General features: G+C 47.5%; 1 protein-coding gene across 1 annotated transcript; it reads left to right on the forward strand.

The window, feature by feature from the left end:
* Positions 1-4666: 4666 nt before the first annotated feature.
* LOC124689367 (probable histidine kinase 2) lies at positions 4667-15633 on the forward strand. Its single transcript, XM_047222911.1, has 8 exons — positions 4667-4918; positions 9954-10169; positions 10963-11088; positions 11947-12313; positions 12879-13459; positions 14178-14951; positions 15002-15328; positions 15418-15633. The coding sequence occupies exons 1-8, from the start codon at positions 4667-4669 to the stop codon at positions 15631-15633; spliced, it is 2859 nt and encodes a 952-aa protein (XP_047078867.1).
* Positions 15634-18003: the final 2370 nt, after the last annotated feature.

An 18003-nucleotide genomic window follows, 5' to 3' on the forward strand; every position in this document is an offset into this window, starting at 1 on the left:
AGAGCCGGCAATGGGATTCCCGAGTCCCAAATTAACAAACTAAAAATAGACACTCCTCCATGGTATGTGATTGTTGGACGGCACCCGAAGGATTCGGTTAGCCATGGCTTGTGTAAGCAAAGGTTGGGAGGAGTGTCATCATAATAAAACTAAAATAAAAAGGTACTCCTTCATGGTATGAGATTGTTGGCAGGCACCCGAGGATTCGGTTAGCCATGGTTTGTGAAAGAAAGGTTGGAAGGAGTGCCATCCAAAAATAAAATAAAATGGGAGCCGCTCTTTGAAGGTTTGTCTGGCAAGGGGGTTAGAGTGCCCACTACCATTCGTTGACAACAACATACACCTCTCAAAACTTTATTTTTATGCTCTCTATATGTTTTCAAAATCAAAGCTCTAGCACAAATATAGCAATCGATGCTTTCCTCTTTGAAGGACCATTCTTTTACTTTTATGTTGAGTCAGTTCACCTATTTCTCTCCACCTCAAGAAGCAAACACTTGTGTGAACTGTGCATTGATTCTCACATATTTGCATATTGCATTTGTTATATTGCTTTGCATTGACAATTATCCATGAGATATACATGTTATAAGTTGAAAGCAACCGCTGAAACTTCATCTTCCATTGTGTTGCTTCAATGTCTCTACTTTGAATTATTGCTTTATGAGTTAACTCTTATGCAAGACTTATTGATGCTTGTCTTGAAGTGCTATTCATGAAAAGTCTTTGCTTTATGATTCAGCTTGTTTACCCATGTCATATACATTGTTTTGATCACTGCATTCACTACATATGCTGTACAAATAGTATGATCAAGGTTATGATGGCATGTCACTCCAGTAAATTATCTTTGTTATCGTTTTACTCGCTCGGGACGAGCAGTAACTAAGCTTAGGGATGCTGATACGTCTCCAACGTATCGATAATTTCTTGTGTTCCATGCCACATTATTGATGTTATCTACATGTTTTATGCACACTTTATGTCATATTCGTGCATTTTCTCGGAACTAACCTATTAACAAGATGCCGAAGTGCCGCTCTCGTTTTCTGCTGTTTTTGGTTTCAGAAATCCTAGTAACGAAATATTCTCGGAATCGGACGAAATCAACGCCGAAAGTCTTAGAAATACGCGAAGCTTCCAGAGCACCGAAGAAAGGTCGGAGGGGTGCCGGGGGGCCCCACACTCGTGGGCGGCGCGGCCCAAGGGGGGCGCGCCCCCTATGGTGCGGGCAGCCCGGGCCCCCTCCGACTCCGACTCTTCGCCTATTTAAGTCGTCGTGACCTAAAACCTCGACACCAATTGACGAAACTCCGGAAAAGTTCCGTGGCGCCGCCGCCATCGCGAAACTCCAGATCCGGGGACAGAAGTCTCCGTTCCGGCACCCCGCCGGACGGGGAATTGCCCCCGGAGCCATCTCCACCGCCGTCTTCACCGCCATCTTCACCGCCATCGCTGCCCCCATGATGAGGAGGGAGTAATTCACCCCCGAGGCTCGAGGGCTTCGCTGTAGCTATGTGGTTCATCTCTCTTCCATGTACCTCAATACAATAATCTCATGAGCTGCTTTACATGATTGAGATTCATATGAGTTTGTATCACTACTATCTATGTGCTACTCTAGTGATGTTATTAAAGTAGTTTATTCCTCCTGCATGTGTGCAAAGGTGACAGATGCGTGCACCGTGTTAGTACTTGGTTTATGCTATGATCATGATCTCTTGTAGATTATGGAGTTAACTATTGCTATGATATATTGATGTGATCTATTCCTCCTACATATGCATGAAGGTGACAAGTGTGCATGCTATGCTAGTACTTGGTTTAGTCTGTTGATCTATCTTACACTAAAGGTTACTTAAACATGAGTATTATTGTGGAGCTTGTTAACTCCGGCATTGAGGGTTCGTGTAATCCTACGCAATGTGTTCATCATCCAACAAAAGTGTAGAGTATGCATTTATCTATTCTCGTTATGTGATCAATGTTGAGAGTGTCCACTAGTGAAAGTGTAATCCCTAGGCCTTGTTCCTAAATACCGCTGAGTTACTACCGCTTGTTTACTCGTTTTACTCGCGTTACTATCGCTGCAATACCACCACCATCAACTACACGCCAAGCACTTTTCTCGGCACCGTTGCTACTCGCTCATACTTATTTATACCACCTCGTATTTCACTATCTCTTCGCCGAACTAGTGCACCTATTTGGTGTGTTGGGGACACAAGAGACTTCTTGCTTTGTGGTTGCGGGGTTGCATGAGAGGGATATCTTTGACCTCTTCCTCCCCGAGTTCGATAAACCTTGGGTATCCACTTAAGGGAAACTTGCTGCTGTTCTACAAACCTCTGCACTTGGAGGCCCAACACTGTCTACAGGAAAGGAGGGGGAACGTAGACATCAGCGTGGTAGCCTTTGTGGTGTTGTTTCCTTTGTGTTGTGTGCACTACACTACTAGGAAAAGTGCTATTGCTGGCGAACTAAAATGGGCTATTCCCGGCGCACTACCGCCCGCCAGAGGGAATACGCCGGTGACACCTATGTACTTCCGGCGCACCAGTACATTCGCCAGAGGAAATACAAAACATTGCCGGCGCAGTAGGTTAGGTTCGCCGGCGCTGTGGGATTTTAAGAATAAAAAAAAAAGGCTGCACATGGCAGCAGGCTGTCACATTACAACTCGCAGGATAATTACAGCGACCACCCTAAAAAGAAAATAAAAACGCAATCGGGTCCCAAACGTCTTCCTCCACCGCCGGCCGGAGCTCCGTGTCGCCGTCCTTGCCGCATCGACGCTCGCCGTTCTTGCCGCTGCGGCTGTCGTAGACGGAGAAGAAGTGCCCGGACAGGCGGCAGGACAGGCGGCGAGGCTGGTCCGGCCGCGCACGCACTCCTCCGTCTCGAGCTGGATGTCGAACTCCATGGCCTTCCTGAGCCCCCGACAGCGCGGCTTCCCACACCGGCGCGCTTGGCGTTGCAGGAGGGCCCAACAGAGGGCGCACGCCTCCAGGGCCGCCGCGGCGCCCGCGATGGCGGTGGCGGAGAGGTATGGGGTGGCTGGGTGGATCAGGGTGGATAGAGAGAGGAGGAGGAGGTTGAGTTGTGGGATCAGGAGGAAGCACAGCGCGGCCAGGACGGCGAGCTGCACGAGCGCGTCGACCGCGCCGGCCATGGAGGAATTTTCTCAGAAGTCTGTGAGGTGCCTGGAGGAAGAGGAGGGGGATGAGGCGCGTTCGGATCAGGCGTAGGATGCGTCGGCGGCCCTGCGGATTTGGAGATTTGGAGAACGGATCTGTGGAGGAAGGAAGATTTGGAGAACGGATCGGTGGTGTTGAAGATTTGGGCGGAGCTAGTGCCGAGCGGAGAAGAAGCTAGTGGTCCGCCGGCAACGCGAGAGAGAGAGAAAGAAAAAGGAGAAAGAAAGAGAGTCTCTGCTCCGTGCGGCATTAATTATTTCCTGGCTTTTTGTCTAGTGGTGGGCATTAAATTAAAAGCTGGTTCATGCACCATGGAGCTACGCTGTGGCAGCACGCTGCTCTGCTGACATACGCGCACTCCTCACTAGCTAGGATCGATCGACCCTGCTAGGTAGCTAGGTGCGCATGAGGCCAAATTGTCGCCGGCGGACCATGGTTTTACTCCGCCGGAGGTGGCTACCTCGCGCTGGCGCACCTGGTAGGTGGTCCGCCGGTGGCATGTGCCACGCATCAGTTGTAGCTTCGCGCGCACCACCAACCTTGGCAGGTCCTTTAGCCCCGGCGCACCACCAAAAATATTCGCCTGCGGTATACTTGTACCACCGGCGGACCAAAATAATAGTGCGCCGGCGGTAAATATCACCGGCGTACCACAATCTTAGTGCGCCGGCAATAACCTGCGCAGCTATAGGCCTTTTCCTAGTAGTGCTACTAGGAAAAGATCTAGCCGTAAGATTGCTAGCAGTGGCGCACGGTGATAGTGGTGCGCCACTGCTATATAGCAGTGGCGCACAACTATTAGGTGCTCCACTGCTAGCAAATTACCAATGGCGCACTAGTACTAGTGGTGCGCCACTACTAATTTTAGGACTGAATTATATATAGATTTAAGGTTACCAGTGGCGCACCATATATAGGTGCGCCACTGCTATTTAAATAGCAATGGCGCACATATACATATGCGCCACCTTATTGTAAGTAGCAATAGCGCACTGCATAGGGTGCGCCACTGCGCGCGCGGGGGTCGTTTCATCCAAACACGAGTACGTTTTGTGTATCTCACGTTGTCACGCGAGACAAATCGTCCTCCACGCATCATTTCCTCCACGGGCCAACCACCCCTAGTCCCCCACGTCCCCAAGTCCGCAAGCCCCACGTCCCCAAGTCCCGCAGAACCAAATCAAACCAAGTCCATGGCTGCTCCTTCTCCTCCCGTCCGAACCAAATCCATGGCTGCTCCTTTTCCTCGCCCCCGGTCTCCTCGCCCCCCATGGCCGCTCCTTCTCCTCGACCACCGCGGCACCAGATTCATGGGTGTTACATGGAGCCGGCGGCCACCGCGGCGGCCGCCGCGAGTCGTGGGAGATGGCCGACCTCGACGGGGTCATGAGCCGCCTGCTCCTCTCCTCCTACTCCACATCCGTCGCCTCGCATCCGGGCTTGGGAGTTGCAGCGCCGTCCAGGTCGTCATGGCGCTGCTCGAGGAGGAGATCCCGCCAGATTCATTGTCCTACTCTGTCGACCGCGAGATCGAGCTCCTCCCCGACGGCGCCGTTGCGGACGTCTGCGCCGCCGCGTCCCGAATCGCTGCGGCCGGGTACGTGCGCCTCCGTCCGCAAGCCGGCCGTCGACACCTCCCTCTGCCGGTGACGAGCCCCCGGCGGCGCGGAGCCGGGCGAGGGCGAGGACGGCTCGATGGGGGTGGCCGCCGCGTCCGCATGGTGGGTCACCCTCGCGGTCTTCCGCCGCGTCCGCGTGGTGGGTCGCCCTCGACTAGGAGGACGCTGAGCGGGGCGAGAAGGGCCTCCGACGACGCCGGCCTCCGGTGGCCGCCCCGCCGCACACGAGCAGGACCACTGAGCGGCATCCGGCGGTGGAGCTCTTCCATGGATTTGATTGCTTTTTAGAAAAAGATTTAGGGTCCTTGTTGTAAAGTTTAGGAAATTTGGGTGTATTTTTTTATTTGGGTCCTGTAATAGTTCTGATCTACTACAATAAAATAAAAGTGTCTGTTTTATTAATGGTTCAACATACAGATCTAGCACCTGCAACACCGTCTGCCAACTAGGCCCACCTTGACCTTTTAAATTTAGGCAGTGAGTGGCGCACACACAGCTGGACTAGTGGCACACCTTGTCAGATTCAACACATGTGTTATAGATACTAGTGGCGCATCCCTACAAGGCATTAGTGGCGCACCTGTGTACTGTTACCAATGGCGCCCCACCTCATGCGCCACTGCTATTTCGATTAATAGTGGCGCACCACTGGTGCCCACAGCTAACATTTAGCAGTGGTGTGATATTAGTGGCGCACCACTAGTGCGCCACTGATAACAAAATCTGGTGCGCCACTGATAACCTGTTTTCTAGTAGTGGTGGTAGCCTTTGTGGTCTTGGAGCCGGTTGTGGCGTGTTGAAGCCTTCGTGGTCTTGTTGCCGTGTGTGGCGTGTTGTAGCCTTTGTGGCCTTGTACTTGAGAGCCTCCGGTGTTGTGGAGTTTGCCTCAAGGTTGATACTTAGGTGTTTGCCCCAAGCTTGTACGGGTTCAGTGACCACCCTCAAGGGTCCCTTAGTGGATCGAGACTTTCTCTTTGGTGGAAATGCTCAAAGAGAATATGGTGTCCCTAGTGGCTCATTGCAGTGTCTTGTGCCTCCACACCGCTCCAACGGAGACGTAGCACCCATGGTTGTGAACTTCGGAGTATATCGTCGTCTCCTCGTTCACCGGTTACTTCTCAACCCGAGCTCCTTTACCTATGTTCTTTACATTGTGATAGCCTTCGTGTTTGATGGTATATATCTAGTTAGCTATCACATTGTTGCTCATCATGCTTAGCATAGGTTGTTAGTGCACATAGGAAAACCCTAGTTGACATGCTTTTAGCTAAACAAGTATACCTTAAGTAGTTTTATTTCGCCTTGTTTAGCGCTCAAGTAGAAGTTTTTGTAACCCGCCTAGTCACCCCCTCTAGGAGACATCCTTGTACATTTCGAGGCCCTGATCTATTGGCTAGAGTCATGGTTTTCCCCTGCTTCGAGGCTTTTAGTAGGGATCTCGGTTGACACTTCGCTGATGGAGGTGACCGTGCCGAGATGGGGAATAATTTCCCCACGAGCTTCTTGATCTCGACAATGTTGGCTGCGACGACGTCGATGGCTTATTGGCCTAGATTCCTATCGGCCTCTCTTGTCGTTGAGGTTAGGGTTTGCAATGTTTTTCGGCACGGAGGCGGAGGATTCCCTTTGTAGTTTTTTCCTTCCTCCTCTCCGCCTTGTTGGTGCGCCCTCCGGTACTAGCATGATGCATATGAATATTTTTGGTGATTAAGATCTTGAATATTTGGATCTTTCAACAATGATGACTTCGATGGTATCTTCTCCAAGCATTGTTTATGCAAGGTCATTACCTTGATGACTCCAATGGTGGGCGGCCTCTATGATGGAGGAGGAGCGGCGGCACACTATCGGTTCGTTCATGAGGAAGAATGCATTCACCCATAGGGACCACGATGTATTTTTTAAATTTTCAGGGTGTGCGCTGTTGTTTTAGTCAATAAAGTCCTTTTTGCAAAGAAATAGCTTCAAGATAACAAAACAATTGTAGTGAGTTAATGGTCCCTAATTGGAAGATTTTTGCTATTATATCACGATATTATATCACTAGCTTCCACAAGAGAATGATACTGTGTTATTGACATCACGTGGCTGGTAGTAATCTACCATGATCTTTCAAATAAAAATCTAACACGTGAGAGTATCTTGTAGATTACGTACGATATCTTTTTTCCACTACTACTGTAAAGAACCGATATAGAAGGAATAATAAAAGCAAATTAAAGGAAAATAAATAGCACTATACACATACATGGTTTAATTCAAAACAAGGGGCTGAGTGTATGGTAGTTTTGAGGCCACGGTTTTGAAATACCCTGTATTCTAGGTTTCCCTCCAGACATTATAAAAGGAGGGCATGTATTCTAAGAAATACGTAAACTAAGAGAGATCAATTTCTATATAGTAGTTTGCAATTTGCGACACCCAACGGGATGACTGAAGGGATTCGAAAGTGTGGTACTCGTTTGAAGCACTTCCTGGCCTTTATCCCTCCGGTACGTAGAGCACATGGGTCTTATCTGTCCCATAGTTTTTTTTTTAAATTTATTGATGTCATGGCTAATGGCTTATTTTCAGCCGAAAGTATATGCGTATTATTTCACATTTTGCAAGATTTGGTCCATTATATATATCCTCCCACGTGGTGTGTTGCGTGGCCTTAAGATATAGATCTAGACTAGATAGTTTTCATCCGCCCTAGATGCATGGTTTTCATCATCTTGTCCAGAGCACGGCCAGTCTGCCATCCCGCTATATGAAAATCCAGATGCAACATGATGCATTGGGTCTTCTCCTGGCTCTTCTTGATTGATAGATTAAACACGTGTGACATGCTTCATAGACGGTACTTTGACATCTGGGAAGAGTTTATGTGTCTCCTTTGCAGATCAGACCACTTACAGACTAGAGATCGCTTGTTCTTCGGCTGTTGCTTTAGTCCTAGCAGTTGGTAGGAGACCATGGACGATGTGTGGGATGTCTCGGCATCCCTGGCTGATGACTTGTTGAATAATTTTATCTATAATTTGCGCCTGTAAACTTGAGTCTCTGCGCTCCCCGCGCTCCCCGCTCATGTGAGGCATGAACCCGGCCTTTAAACTATAGTTTTTATGTTGCAACATTCCACCTTTATTGCAAGGATATCCTCATACTTATGTGAGCCATAAGCTCTTAAGTTAGAGACAATTTTACCATGCAAGATGACAATGATATCCTCACATGTGTGCTATGTGTATGGGCTAGAGAAGTTTGACCCATATAGTTTTTATCCTATAAGCTTCCACTACATGCAACACGAATATCCTTCCAAGTTCATGAGGCGGTGGCGAGCCAGCCCGCGCTTGTTGTAACTAGGGGAACACATTTCGTTGTATACTCTACTAATGTTTTTTTATATTGTGATGTAATACTAAATATGTCAAACCTACTTATGTTGTATGCCCTACTAAATATGCCATATCCTTCCAATTTCATGAGGTGGTGGCGAGCTAGCCTGTGCTTGTCGCAAGTAGGGGGACGCACTTTGTCGTAAGTGCATGTATCACACCTATTGATGAGATTCCAAGATGATTGATACACTTCGAACTTTACGTTTTACGTACTTGCACTTATCGATGTAATGTCGTGATAAATAAAACCGTTAGATGAGTGGATACAATTGAATCTTGACTTAGAATGTCAGTGCAAATGATACCTCTTGATGAGTAGAGCGCTCAAAATCTCAGCTTAATACTTGCATTTTCTATCGAATGTTGCGACAAAAAATAATGTTAGACGAGCAGAAACACTTGGTGACCTGCCTTACTACTTGCAACTACAAATCGTAACTCATGAAAATTGTTACCGTTGGATGAGTGGAGACATGTGGCAGCATCCCTGGTCACGTCCCTGTAAACAAAAGAAATATTTATGGTTGTGCATTCTTTTAAATATTTGATAAAGATTTTGATATCATATACATTAATAAGACAAGAAAATAACTGTTTCCACTCATATATCAAAATATACACTAGTGATATTTATATTTTAATAAATAGTATATATGAAAATTGATGTCAATTTTTGCATATTTATTTTGCAATATTTTAAGTATTAATGATGTAGATTATAGTTTTTCTTCCCCTGTCAGTAGTTCTGATTCTTCCATTTGGTGGATCTATCTTGTTTTCATTTTTTCCTTCAATCCTGGTATATATAAATTCTCACAATCTTAAAGGAAATAACATGCAAGTATTTTGTGTATTATAAAAAAACAAAATAAATACAAATGATACATAGAAAAGTGACATTATTTTTCAAACCTACATATGCTTGAGTAGATTCGGTCCATCAACATAACAATGTAACCTGTCATAATTTTGAAATTCACTTTTATGTACTTACACTTACTGACGGAATGTCACCACATCGTTTCATTAGATGCATGAAAAAACTTGAATCTACAGACATGGAATGTCATGGCAAACATTACCTCTAGATGAGTAGAACGCTCGAAATCACGACTTAATAGTTGCATCTTCTATCGAATGTCGCGACAAAAGTTACCGTTAGACGAGTTTAAACACATGATGTCCTGCCTTACTACTTGCAACTATAGATCGAAAGTCATGAAAAATGTTGCCATTACATTAGTGGAGACACGTGACAACATCCCTTTGTCACGTCCTAGTGAGCTGGAAAAACATTTATGATTTTGCAATCTTTTGAATATTTCAAAAGATACCTATATATCATATACATTAATGAGGTGTGAAAATAAATGAAAATGATATGTGAAAGAGGAGAATGTGGCATCATTCTCCATGAATAACTTTAAGCAAAACAAAAAGATGTAAGCACAATATCTCCAAAAATGACTCAGTAGATACGTTACATTAAAAAAAAATGTAAGCACAATATCTCCATGAATTAGCAGGGTAACCCAACACACATTAAGTCCTGGTGCAACATTGCAAACCGGGCAGACCCTACTAAAAAAAACTAGACCCATTCGTAAAGTATGTTTAGGTTTGGCGATGATATTTATAAATTATTTAGCATGGACATTGCTTTTGGATACTGTCTATTGGAAATACTGCATATATACACATGTTTATTTGATGTTTATATTAAGAGGTCCCAACTGTGTATGCATATGCAGGTTTCCCATGGAGCGATTATTCTCGTGGTAACTCTGGCCTACATTTCCGTCTCTAGATATGTAAAAGAAGGCACTAGTGATGCTGTGTCGAGCAACATGTACGCGTCGCTGGACCACGTCGCCGCCGGCATGCAGGCTATCCTGGCAGCCAACCATTCCGCCTTCGTAGTCGCAGACTACCTAGCGGCTACGAGCAACAAGAATCGCTTATCTCGCGTAAGTGCTTTGATTTTGTTATGCTTTTTTTGACAATACGTGCATGACTAATGTTGATGCACTTTTCTTTCCAAACACAATCTTATAAAACTAATACGTATTAATCACTCTGGTATATGTTTTGATATATAATGATAAATTTGAATATTAATGAATATATTTTTGTAATATTAATTAATTATATGTGTACGTCAAACCATGTTTTCTTAGTTGTAAAAATATTTTGCAATGCATGCACGACTATTTAGTAATTCGATCTTATGCACTTCCATTTCCAAACAGAATCTTTAGATGGAAACGTAATATGTACTAATCACTGTACTGTACAATGTAATATACCATGATAAATATAGGCATTTATGAAGATATTTTGAAATATTGAGTAATTATTATGCATAAATATTTTCTTAGATGGAAAAATATAACCTCTTTATACAATGTTAATTTGATAATTATGAACACGTACGTCCAAAAAGAAGATGTAAACATGTACGAAGAGATAAATTAGTTCAATTCTATTATACTCTTATGAATTACTCATGTATATTCCGGTATATGTTGACATGTTAGGTGGCAAAGAAAAAATACTGTGATAAATTTGGGCATTTATGAAGATATATTGAAATATTGAGTAAATATTATGTGTGTATGCAAAAAAAATTCTTAGTTGGAAAAATATGGCCTATTCATAGCATGTTAATTCGATAATTATGAACACGCCCAAGCTAAATTAGTTTAAATCTATTGTACTCCGAGTAACTCATGTATAATCCGGTACGTGTTCACATGTTAGGTGGAACAAAACTTGTTCATGGCGTTCGCAATGCAGCCACACGTGGCCGAGATGTCATACACCGGCATCGACGGCTCCGGCTTCACCTACTACCACGGCAAGGATGGCCGGCCTAGAAAGATGTCTGTCAACCACCGCGGCAAGTGGTACAAGCAGGCCGCTGATCCGGTGACCGGTGGACCCGTTAGACCCATCGCGGCAGTGCCACTGCCGAAGCACCTGCCGAATGCCGCATGGGCTCTAGCGGACGCCAAGAGCGGCTCACTGGTGGCCGTTGGGGCCAGGTTGGCCCATCCCATCGTCCAGATGGTGGTCTTCTCCGTGCCAGTCAGCCACGCCGGTGTGGTGTCCGCCTCCGTCCCCATTAAGGACGTCCTACCGATGGCCGATCGGGCCACTGTGGGATTCGGCGCCGTGGATGCATACTACTTGATCATCGACACTAAGCACAACACATCTACATGCTATAAACCTTTGGTCGTTGGTTCTGACGCGAAGAAGAAGAAGATGGAGGATCTGTTCTCAGATATCAAATGCACCGCGTTCGCCTTTGACGCTTCCAAGCTAGAACTCCACGATGTTCGGATCGGGTCCCACCAAAAGGAGTACACTGTCGCATGCACGAGCTTCAACCTCTCCAGAGGAGTACACCTGGTACGTGTGTATGCAACATCCATTTTTTCTTATTAGGGGAGCATGCATCATCTCAACGTACTCTTTTTTTTAGGGCATACACACGTACTCTATACACAACACATCTTTTTTTCATAGCAGAGTACACAACATATCTAATAAGGGTGGATCTAGCATGGTAGAAGGGTGGAGGCCCATACCATACTATGGCCCGGGCACGTCAAACCGACCGGTAGCACACGCATCGCATCACATCTTTTTGAGATGTAGAATTGCGACATACACTTATACATTATTTACGTTCTTACAAGTATTAACAACTACAGAGATAATCATCTCCTTCTTTTTCAGGGACTCCGGCTGGTGTGGCAACAGGAGGCCATGTTTGGCGAGATAGGGGTGGCCGTGGTCTCTGTCGTGTGCTTGCTCGCGGTCACCGATGCTGTGGCGTGCTTCTTCATGGCATGGGCATTGTGGCGGTCGGGGTCGCGGGAGGCGGCGCTCCAGGGTGAGCTCATGAGGCAGAAGGAAGCGCTCCAGCACACAGAGCGCAAGAGCATGAATAAGAGCAACGCATTCGCGACTGCCATCCACGACATCTGCTTCACGCTTGCCGCTGTCGCCGGACTCATTGATGTCTCCCGGACGGAGGCGCGGGCAAACCCCAACCTTACCTACTGCCTTGACCAGATGGAGATTGGCACCAACAAGCTCTTTGGTCAGTTCCATACATCCATATATTTCCCTAGGTACCATGCATGCCATGTATACTTGCCACTTTTTTTGCAAGATGTGATCCATCCATGGTAAATTAGCTAATGAATGTAATCACATCACTATAGATTTGCACGTCATATAAAGTGAGGTTGCACAAATAATGAGTTCACAAATTTTTCTATAAAGTGTGCAACAGTTCAGTTGTACCATTTTTTCCAGTACAAAAAATGTAGTCCACAGTTTCTACAGTGTGCAGTTCTATTTTTTGACGAGTTAGCATTTGTTTACTTCCCAAGAAAGAATATATACATAATGTTTTGAGTAGTTTACAATTTCACATAGATGGTCGCATTCATGTTAGCCACACCATGTGTTTTTGTCCGTGTCTACTAAAGAGCTAGGCTAATATCTTATCAAATATACAATTCATCTTGGTTGTGTAAGTTTTCGGATGTAGGAGCATATTGAGGCTCCATCTTGGTTATGTGCATACTCGGTTGCGCAATAAGTTTCTTTGTTCAGCATATATGTTGATTCAGCCCATATATGTAACACATGTGTTGCAGATATACTTAACACCATACTAGACATGGGCAAAGTGGAGCCCGGAAAGATGCAATTGGAGGAGGTGCAGTTCAGCATGGCTGACGTCCTTGAAGAATCCATGGACATGGTGAATGTTGTCGGTATGACTAGAGGCATTGAGGTGGTTTGGGAACCCTGTGACTTCTCTATTCTTCGATGCGATGCTGTCATCGGTGACTGCAAGCGCTTCAAACAGGTCCTCGACAACCTTCTTGGAAATGCCATCAAGTTCACGCACGATGGCCACGTCGTGCTCCGCGCCTGGGCCAACCGCCCTATCGCAAGGACTTCCGCGATCAGCACCCCATCTAGGTTCGCCCCCCACTGGCGTGCGAGCGTGTTCTGTCGGTGGCTGCTAGGAACGAGGGAAGAAGGTGCCGAGCAGAATGCTCGCCGATCACTTCTTCAGAATGATCCTAACGCCATTGAGTTTTATTTTGAGGTAGTAGAAACAGGTGTTGGGATCCCAAAGGAGAAAAAGGAATTTGTGTTTGAAAACTACGTTCAGGTAAAGGACGGGCATGGTGGCACCGGACTAGGCCTCGGCATTGTCCAATCCATTGTAAGTGGCTTCCGTCCTTATATTATTTATTAATCTTAAACTAACACAATTAGAAAAGCGATACTAATGCTCTATTTTATTAAAAGGAATTTCATAGGAAATTTTGAGAACTGTAATTCATAGAAAATTTTCTATGTTTGCTCCTTGATCGTAGGACTTAATAACATAATGAATTTTTTCTAAGGATTCATTTGCACTATATTGATGATAAATTTTATATCCACTCAACCTTCTTGGAAATGATCCTTTGATTTCTTTAGAAAACCCTTTGTTTTTTCTGTGAGGCAATCAAAGAAATAAAAATCCCATAGGACTCAAATGGGCATAAAATTGCAATACTGCGTTTTAGAGTCCTGAAAATCCTTTGCTTTTTACTGTGATCCAATCAAATAGTAGTATGACCGGATGCATACATTATACACTAGTAAAATTTATACTCTTTTTCTTTTTGCAACTTTAGTAAAAATAACTGTATTTTTGTTTGCTTTGTGTATTAGGATGGCTACATATTGATCCAAAAGCTATTTTTCACTAGGTTTAAATACTAGAGACAACACTTATGTTGCTTTTGTTAATAACACAATTGCACAAGGTATTGTGTATTAGTGTACCTTTTGGTTTGCAGGCCATGTATAACTTTGCAGGCTGTGATGTTTTTTCAATTTACTTTGTATTTTTTACAATGTTGTTACTTATTCATTATTCTTGTTTTGATAAGGTACGTTTGATGGGTGGCGAAATAAGCATCAAGGACAAAGAGCCAGGAGAAGCGGGAACATGCTTCGGATTAAACGTCTTCCGCAAGAACAGTGATGCGGAAGAGCACATCGAGCACGGGAGAGTGGTGCCGTCCCTGTTCAGGGAGCCTGGCTGCTTCAAGGGTGGGAAGTGTGTCCTCCTAGTCCATGGGGACGAGACCCGTTGGATCCTCCAGATATGGATGGAGAACATCGGGATGAAGGTCTGGCCCGTCCCATGCGCCGAGCTCCTTGCCAAGACAATGGAGAAGGCACGCGCCGCCGTGGGCACCTCGCCATCTAGGCCAGCGTCGATCTCTTCATCGCAGGGCGGCGGTGATGACTTGGACGGTGTAGCTGACCGGTGCTTCAGCTCCAAAGAGATGGTCACCCAGGTCATACGGAACAACAGCGGCAACCACGCGGGGCACCTCCACCCCTTCGGCCTACTCGTTGTAGTCGACGTCTCTGGTGGGAGGCTCAACGAGATCCTCGAGGAGGCGCCGAGCCTCGCGAAGATCAAGCACCAAGTTCCGTGCACGGTGGCGTGCATTACTAACCTCAAGACCTCCTCCGAGGATTTGAGGAGGCTCAAGGAGGCGGCGAGCTGCGACATGGACATGCGCAAGTCAATCCATGGCTCCCGGCTGCGCAAGCTCCTCCAGGTCATGAGAGAGCTCCAGGCCTCTCCATTTCCGCAACAACATCCGCATCAGGTTGGGATCACCATCAATGAGTTGCCAGCGGCAGATCAGGTACTGCCGCGTCATCCGAACTCACATCTGAGGTGGAAGTGCCCCAGGAGCCGCCCAGGCTTGGATACGACAAGCCTCTGGAGGCCACTGCCATGTCGTCTGAAACCACATCTGTGGCGGCAGTGCCCAAGGAGCTGACCAAGCTTGAAAATGACAAGCCTCTGGAAGGGAAGCACGTCCTGGTGGTGGAAGACATGAGGGTGCTGCAGTTTATCCAAAAGAAAATGCTCAGCACTTTGGGTGCAACTATTGTGGTAGCAGTGGATGGATCCGAGGCTGTGGCAATGTTCATCAATGCTCTTGAGATTGCAAGTGGTGGTGCCGCTTCAAAAGAACGGTTGGTGTTGCCCTACGATGTGATATTCATGGATTGCCAGGTACATTTTGCATTTGTCGATGCCAAGCAAGTCAATTCAATCTTTTGTTTCTGATGGTTTTAACACTGCTCGATCTTCTTTGTTTCCAGATGCCGGTGATGGACGGCTACGAAGCGACAAAGCGCATCCACGAGGAAGAAAGCCGTTACGGGATCCACACCCCAATCATCGCGCTGACCGCACACTCTGAGGAGGAGGACATGCAGAAGACCATCCAAGCAGGGATGGATCTCCACCTGACTAAGCCAATACAGAACGAGAAACTTGTGAAGGCTCTTCATCAGGTGTGGAAGGAAGATAACTGATGAATGATGATGTCCGTTTCTCTGGTGGCATCGAGGCATGTGCGGTTTTCAGTAACTAGATAATACCCCGCGCGTTGCGGCGAAAATCTATGTTGTAGAAAGCAGTCAAAAAATTAGGCGTATGCTTGTCTTCAGAAAAGAAGATTGAATGAAGAGACTGATCAATTAGGATAAAATTAGTCTCAAGTATACTACATACACTAGAATGCGGAGAAAAAATTAGTACATATAATTATGGTACAAAATCTGATCCTAGGAAGATGCATGTCCATTTAAATGCAAGAGAGCACGTTCCAGAATTGGATTCTAGTAGTATTTGATACGCTTAGGTTGTTCCGTTCAATACTGCAGAAACACCTCTATTACTTATAAGCCCATTTTGTATCGTCAGCTAATACACAAAAGTTGATGTTCCAATATGATGAGTCATCCTCATATACATTCCTATCTATCAAAACACGTTTGCCACTATAGTAATGAACATGGAGGAATCTCGAGGTATTTGAAAGAATTTTCAGATGCCGTTAGATATTACAAAAGTTTTAGACGGACTGTTTCTTCATCTCCAGTGCAAGTAAATTTATATTGTGGTTTGCCATCCAGGGAAGGAACAAATCAGTACAGACGCAAGACCTTTTTCTTTCAATGAAGTTGACGCTCCACTAGATTAGGTTAGGTTAGCCACCACTCCCCGCCGCCACCCGCGCTGGTGCTGGCGCTGCCTGTTGCCGGCCCTCCCGCCGGCCCCCTACCCCGCTCCTGCTCCTCGCACCATGCATGGCTTGCCGCGTCGAGCTGTCCGATTCGGATCTGAGCACAAGCTCGGTGACCTCCTGTGCCCCTCCTCTTCCCCTCTGCTCGTGGTTGTGGCTCCAGCCACCCACCAGCTCGGGGCCAGGGGGTGGGACGCGGGAGTTGGTCCCAGCCGCCCGGTGGAAGTTCCTCCGGTAGCTCGGGATGCCGCCGGTCTGTGGCTCCTGGAAATACGCGCCGCGCTGTGCAAGCCCCAGCCCCTCCTCGCCTGTGCCTCCATGACCGCTCACAGCGCCCCCTACCGGCCTCTAGGCCGCCACCGGGGAATGCCGCTGCTCAGGTTCCGGTGGCCCTTCATGGCTGCTGTTACAACTGCGGCATGGAGGGCCACATCTCGGCAGAGTGCACCAAAGACAGGTCTGCATCCGCTGTGGGGGGAGGCAGCACACCTCTCGCGACTGCAAGCAGCCGGGTTGGGTCTCTGCGGCTATGGATGGCCGGCATGCTGGGGGCTCTGAGGCCGCTTGCTCGTCGACTCCGATGCCACCGCCTCCGCCGGTCGGTGCTGGGCGTTCTTGTAGTGACGTTGTCAGCTTCTCCGGTGGATCTGGATCTGAGACCAGCTCGGGGTCGACAGGGTTTTTGGTTCCCTTCACTCCGTGACCTCTGCCAACCTCGCCGTCCGAGGCCGAGGATGTGGCCAGGTCGGCATCACCGGATGCGCTAGACATCTGCTACGTCTGTCCGTCCACTGGTATGGTCTAGATGGAGGAGGACCTCGACCGCGATGTCGCCGTCTTGGTGTCCGGGGACCGCGCGGTGACCCTGGAGGCAGCCGCCACCGCCATCAACGCGCAGCTGCTTCTTTATGTGGATGTGGACTTCTCCATTCGCGCCTCAGATCCAGCGGACTTCCTCATTCTCTGTGGTTCCATGGAGGTCCATGCTAGACTCCTCGCTGCCGAGGTGGTCTCCTTGTTGTCTTGCACGCTATACCTTCAGCCATGGTCGTGGCACGCCGGTGCGGTCCAGAGGGAGACGCCATACGGTGTTGACCTCGAGATTCGTGGCATTCCTGCCCACACGTGGACTGAAAGCACGGTCGTGAAGCTTCTTGATGGTTGCGGCATCATTGATGCGGTTGATCCGGCCACAGCTTTGCGTCGGGACATGTCATGCTTCCGCTTGGCCCTCTAGACTCAAGACGTCGTTGCTATTCCGGCGGTGCGGTGGCTCGTGGTGCCGGAGCCTAGCTCCGGCAAGCGGCTCCAGGTGTCCACGGGACGGCGGCGCCCGCACATCTCCAGTCCCAAGGTGCTATGGTACTTCATCCGCTTTTGGGTTGATCGCTGGATCATAGCTAGAACGCCGCCCTCCTCTGACGGCTCCGACGGCCAAGGTCGCGGCGGGCATGCCGCTCGCAGACCTGACGGCGATAGCGGGCTTGGCTCTGCTCCCAGAGAGGACGTGGATGTGGCGGCTCCGGTTGGGGCAGTTGCGCATCAACGACGCCACCGTCGGGCTCCAAGGAGGATGCGCCGCCGCGATGGGGTGGAGGAGGCAGTTGATACTGAAGTCTTGGGTGCGCCCATTGCCCCCGTACCAGCTCCTGCTGTT

This window comes from Lolium rigidum, chromosome 2 (assembly GCF_022539505.1).
Source record: "Lolium rigidum isolate FL_2022 chromosome 2, APGP_CSIRO_Lrig_0.1, whole genome shotgun sequence".
NCBI classification, from domain to species: domain Eukaryota; kingdom Viridiplantae; phylum Streptophyta; class Magnoliopsida; order Poales; family Poaceae; genus Lolium; species Lolium rigidum.

Bases quoted from the DNA above. Each gene is read 5' to 3' on its own strand.
- LOC124689367 (XM_047222911.1), top strand. From the start codon at position 4,667: ATGGCGCTGCTCGAGGAGGAGATCCCGCCAGATTCATTGTCCTACTCT. The intron at 4,919-9,953 runs GTGGGTCACCCT...ATGCATATGCAG, and splicing joins GTGGCCGCCGCGTCCGCATG to GTTTCCCATGGAGCGATTAT. The intron at 11,089-11,946 runs GTCAACCACCGC...CTTCTTTTTCAG, and splicing joins GCCGGCCTAGAAAGATGTCT to GGACTCCGGCTGGTGTGGCA.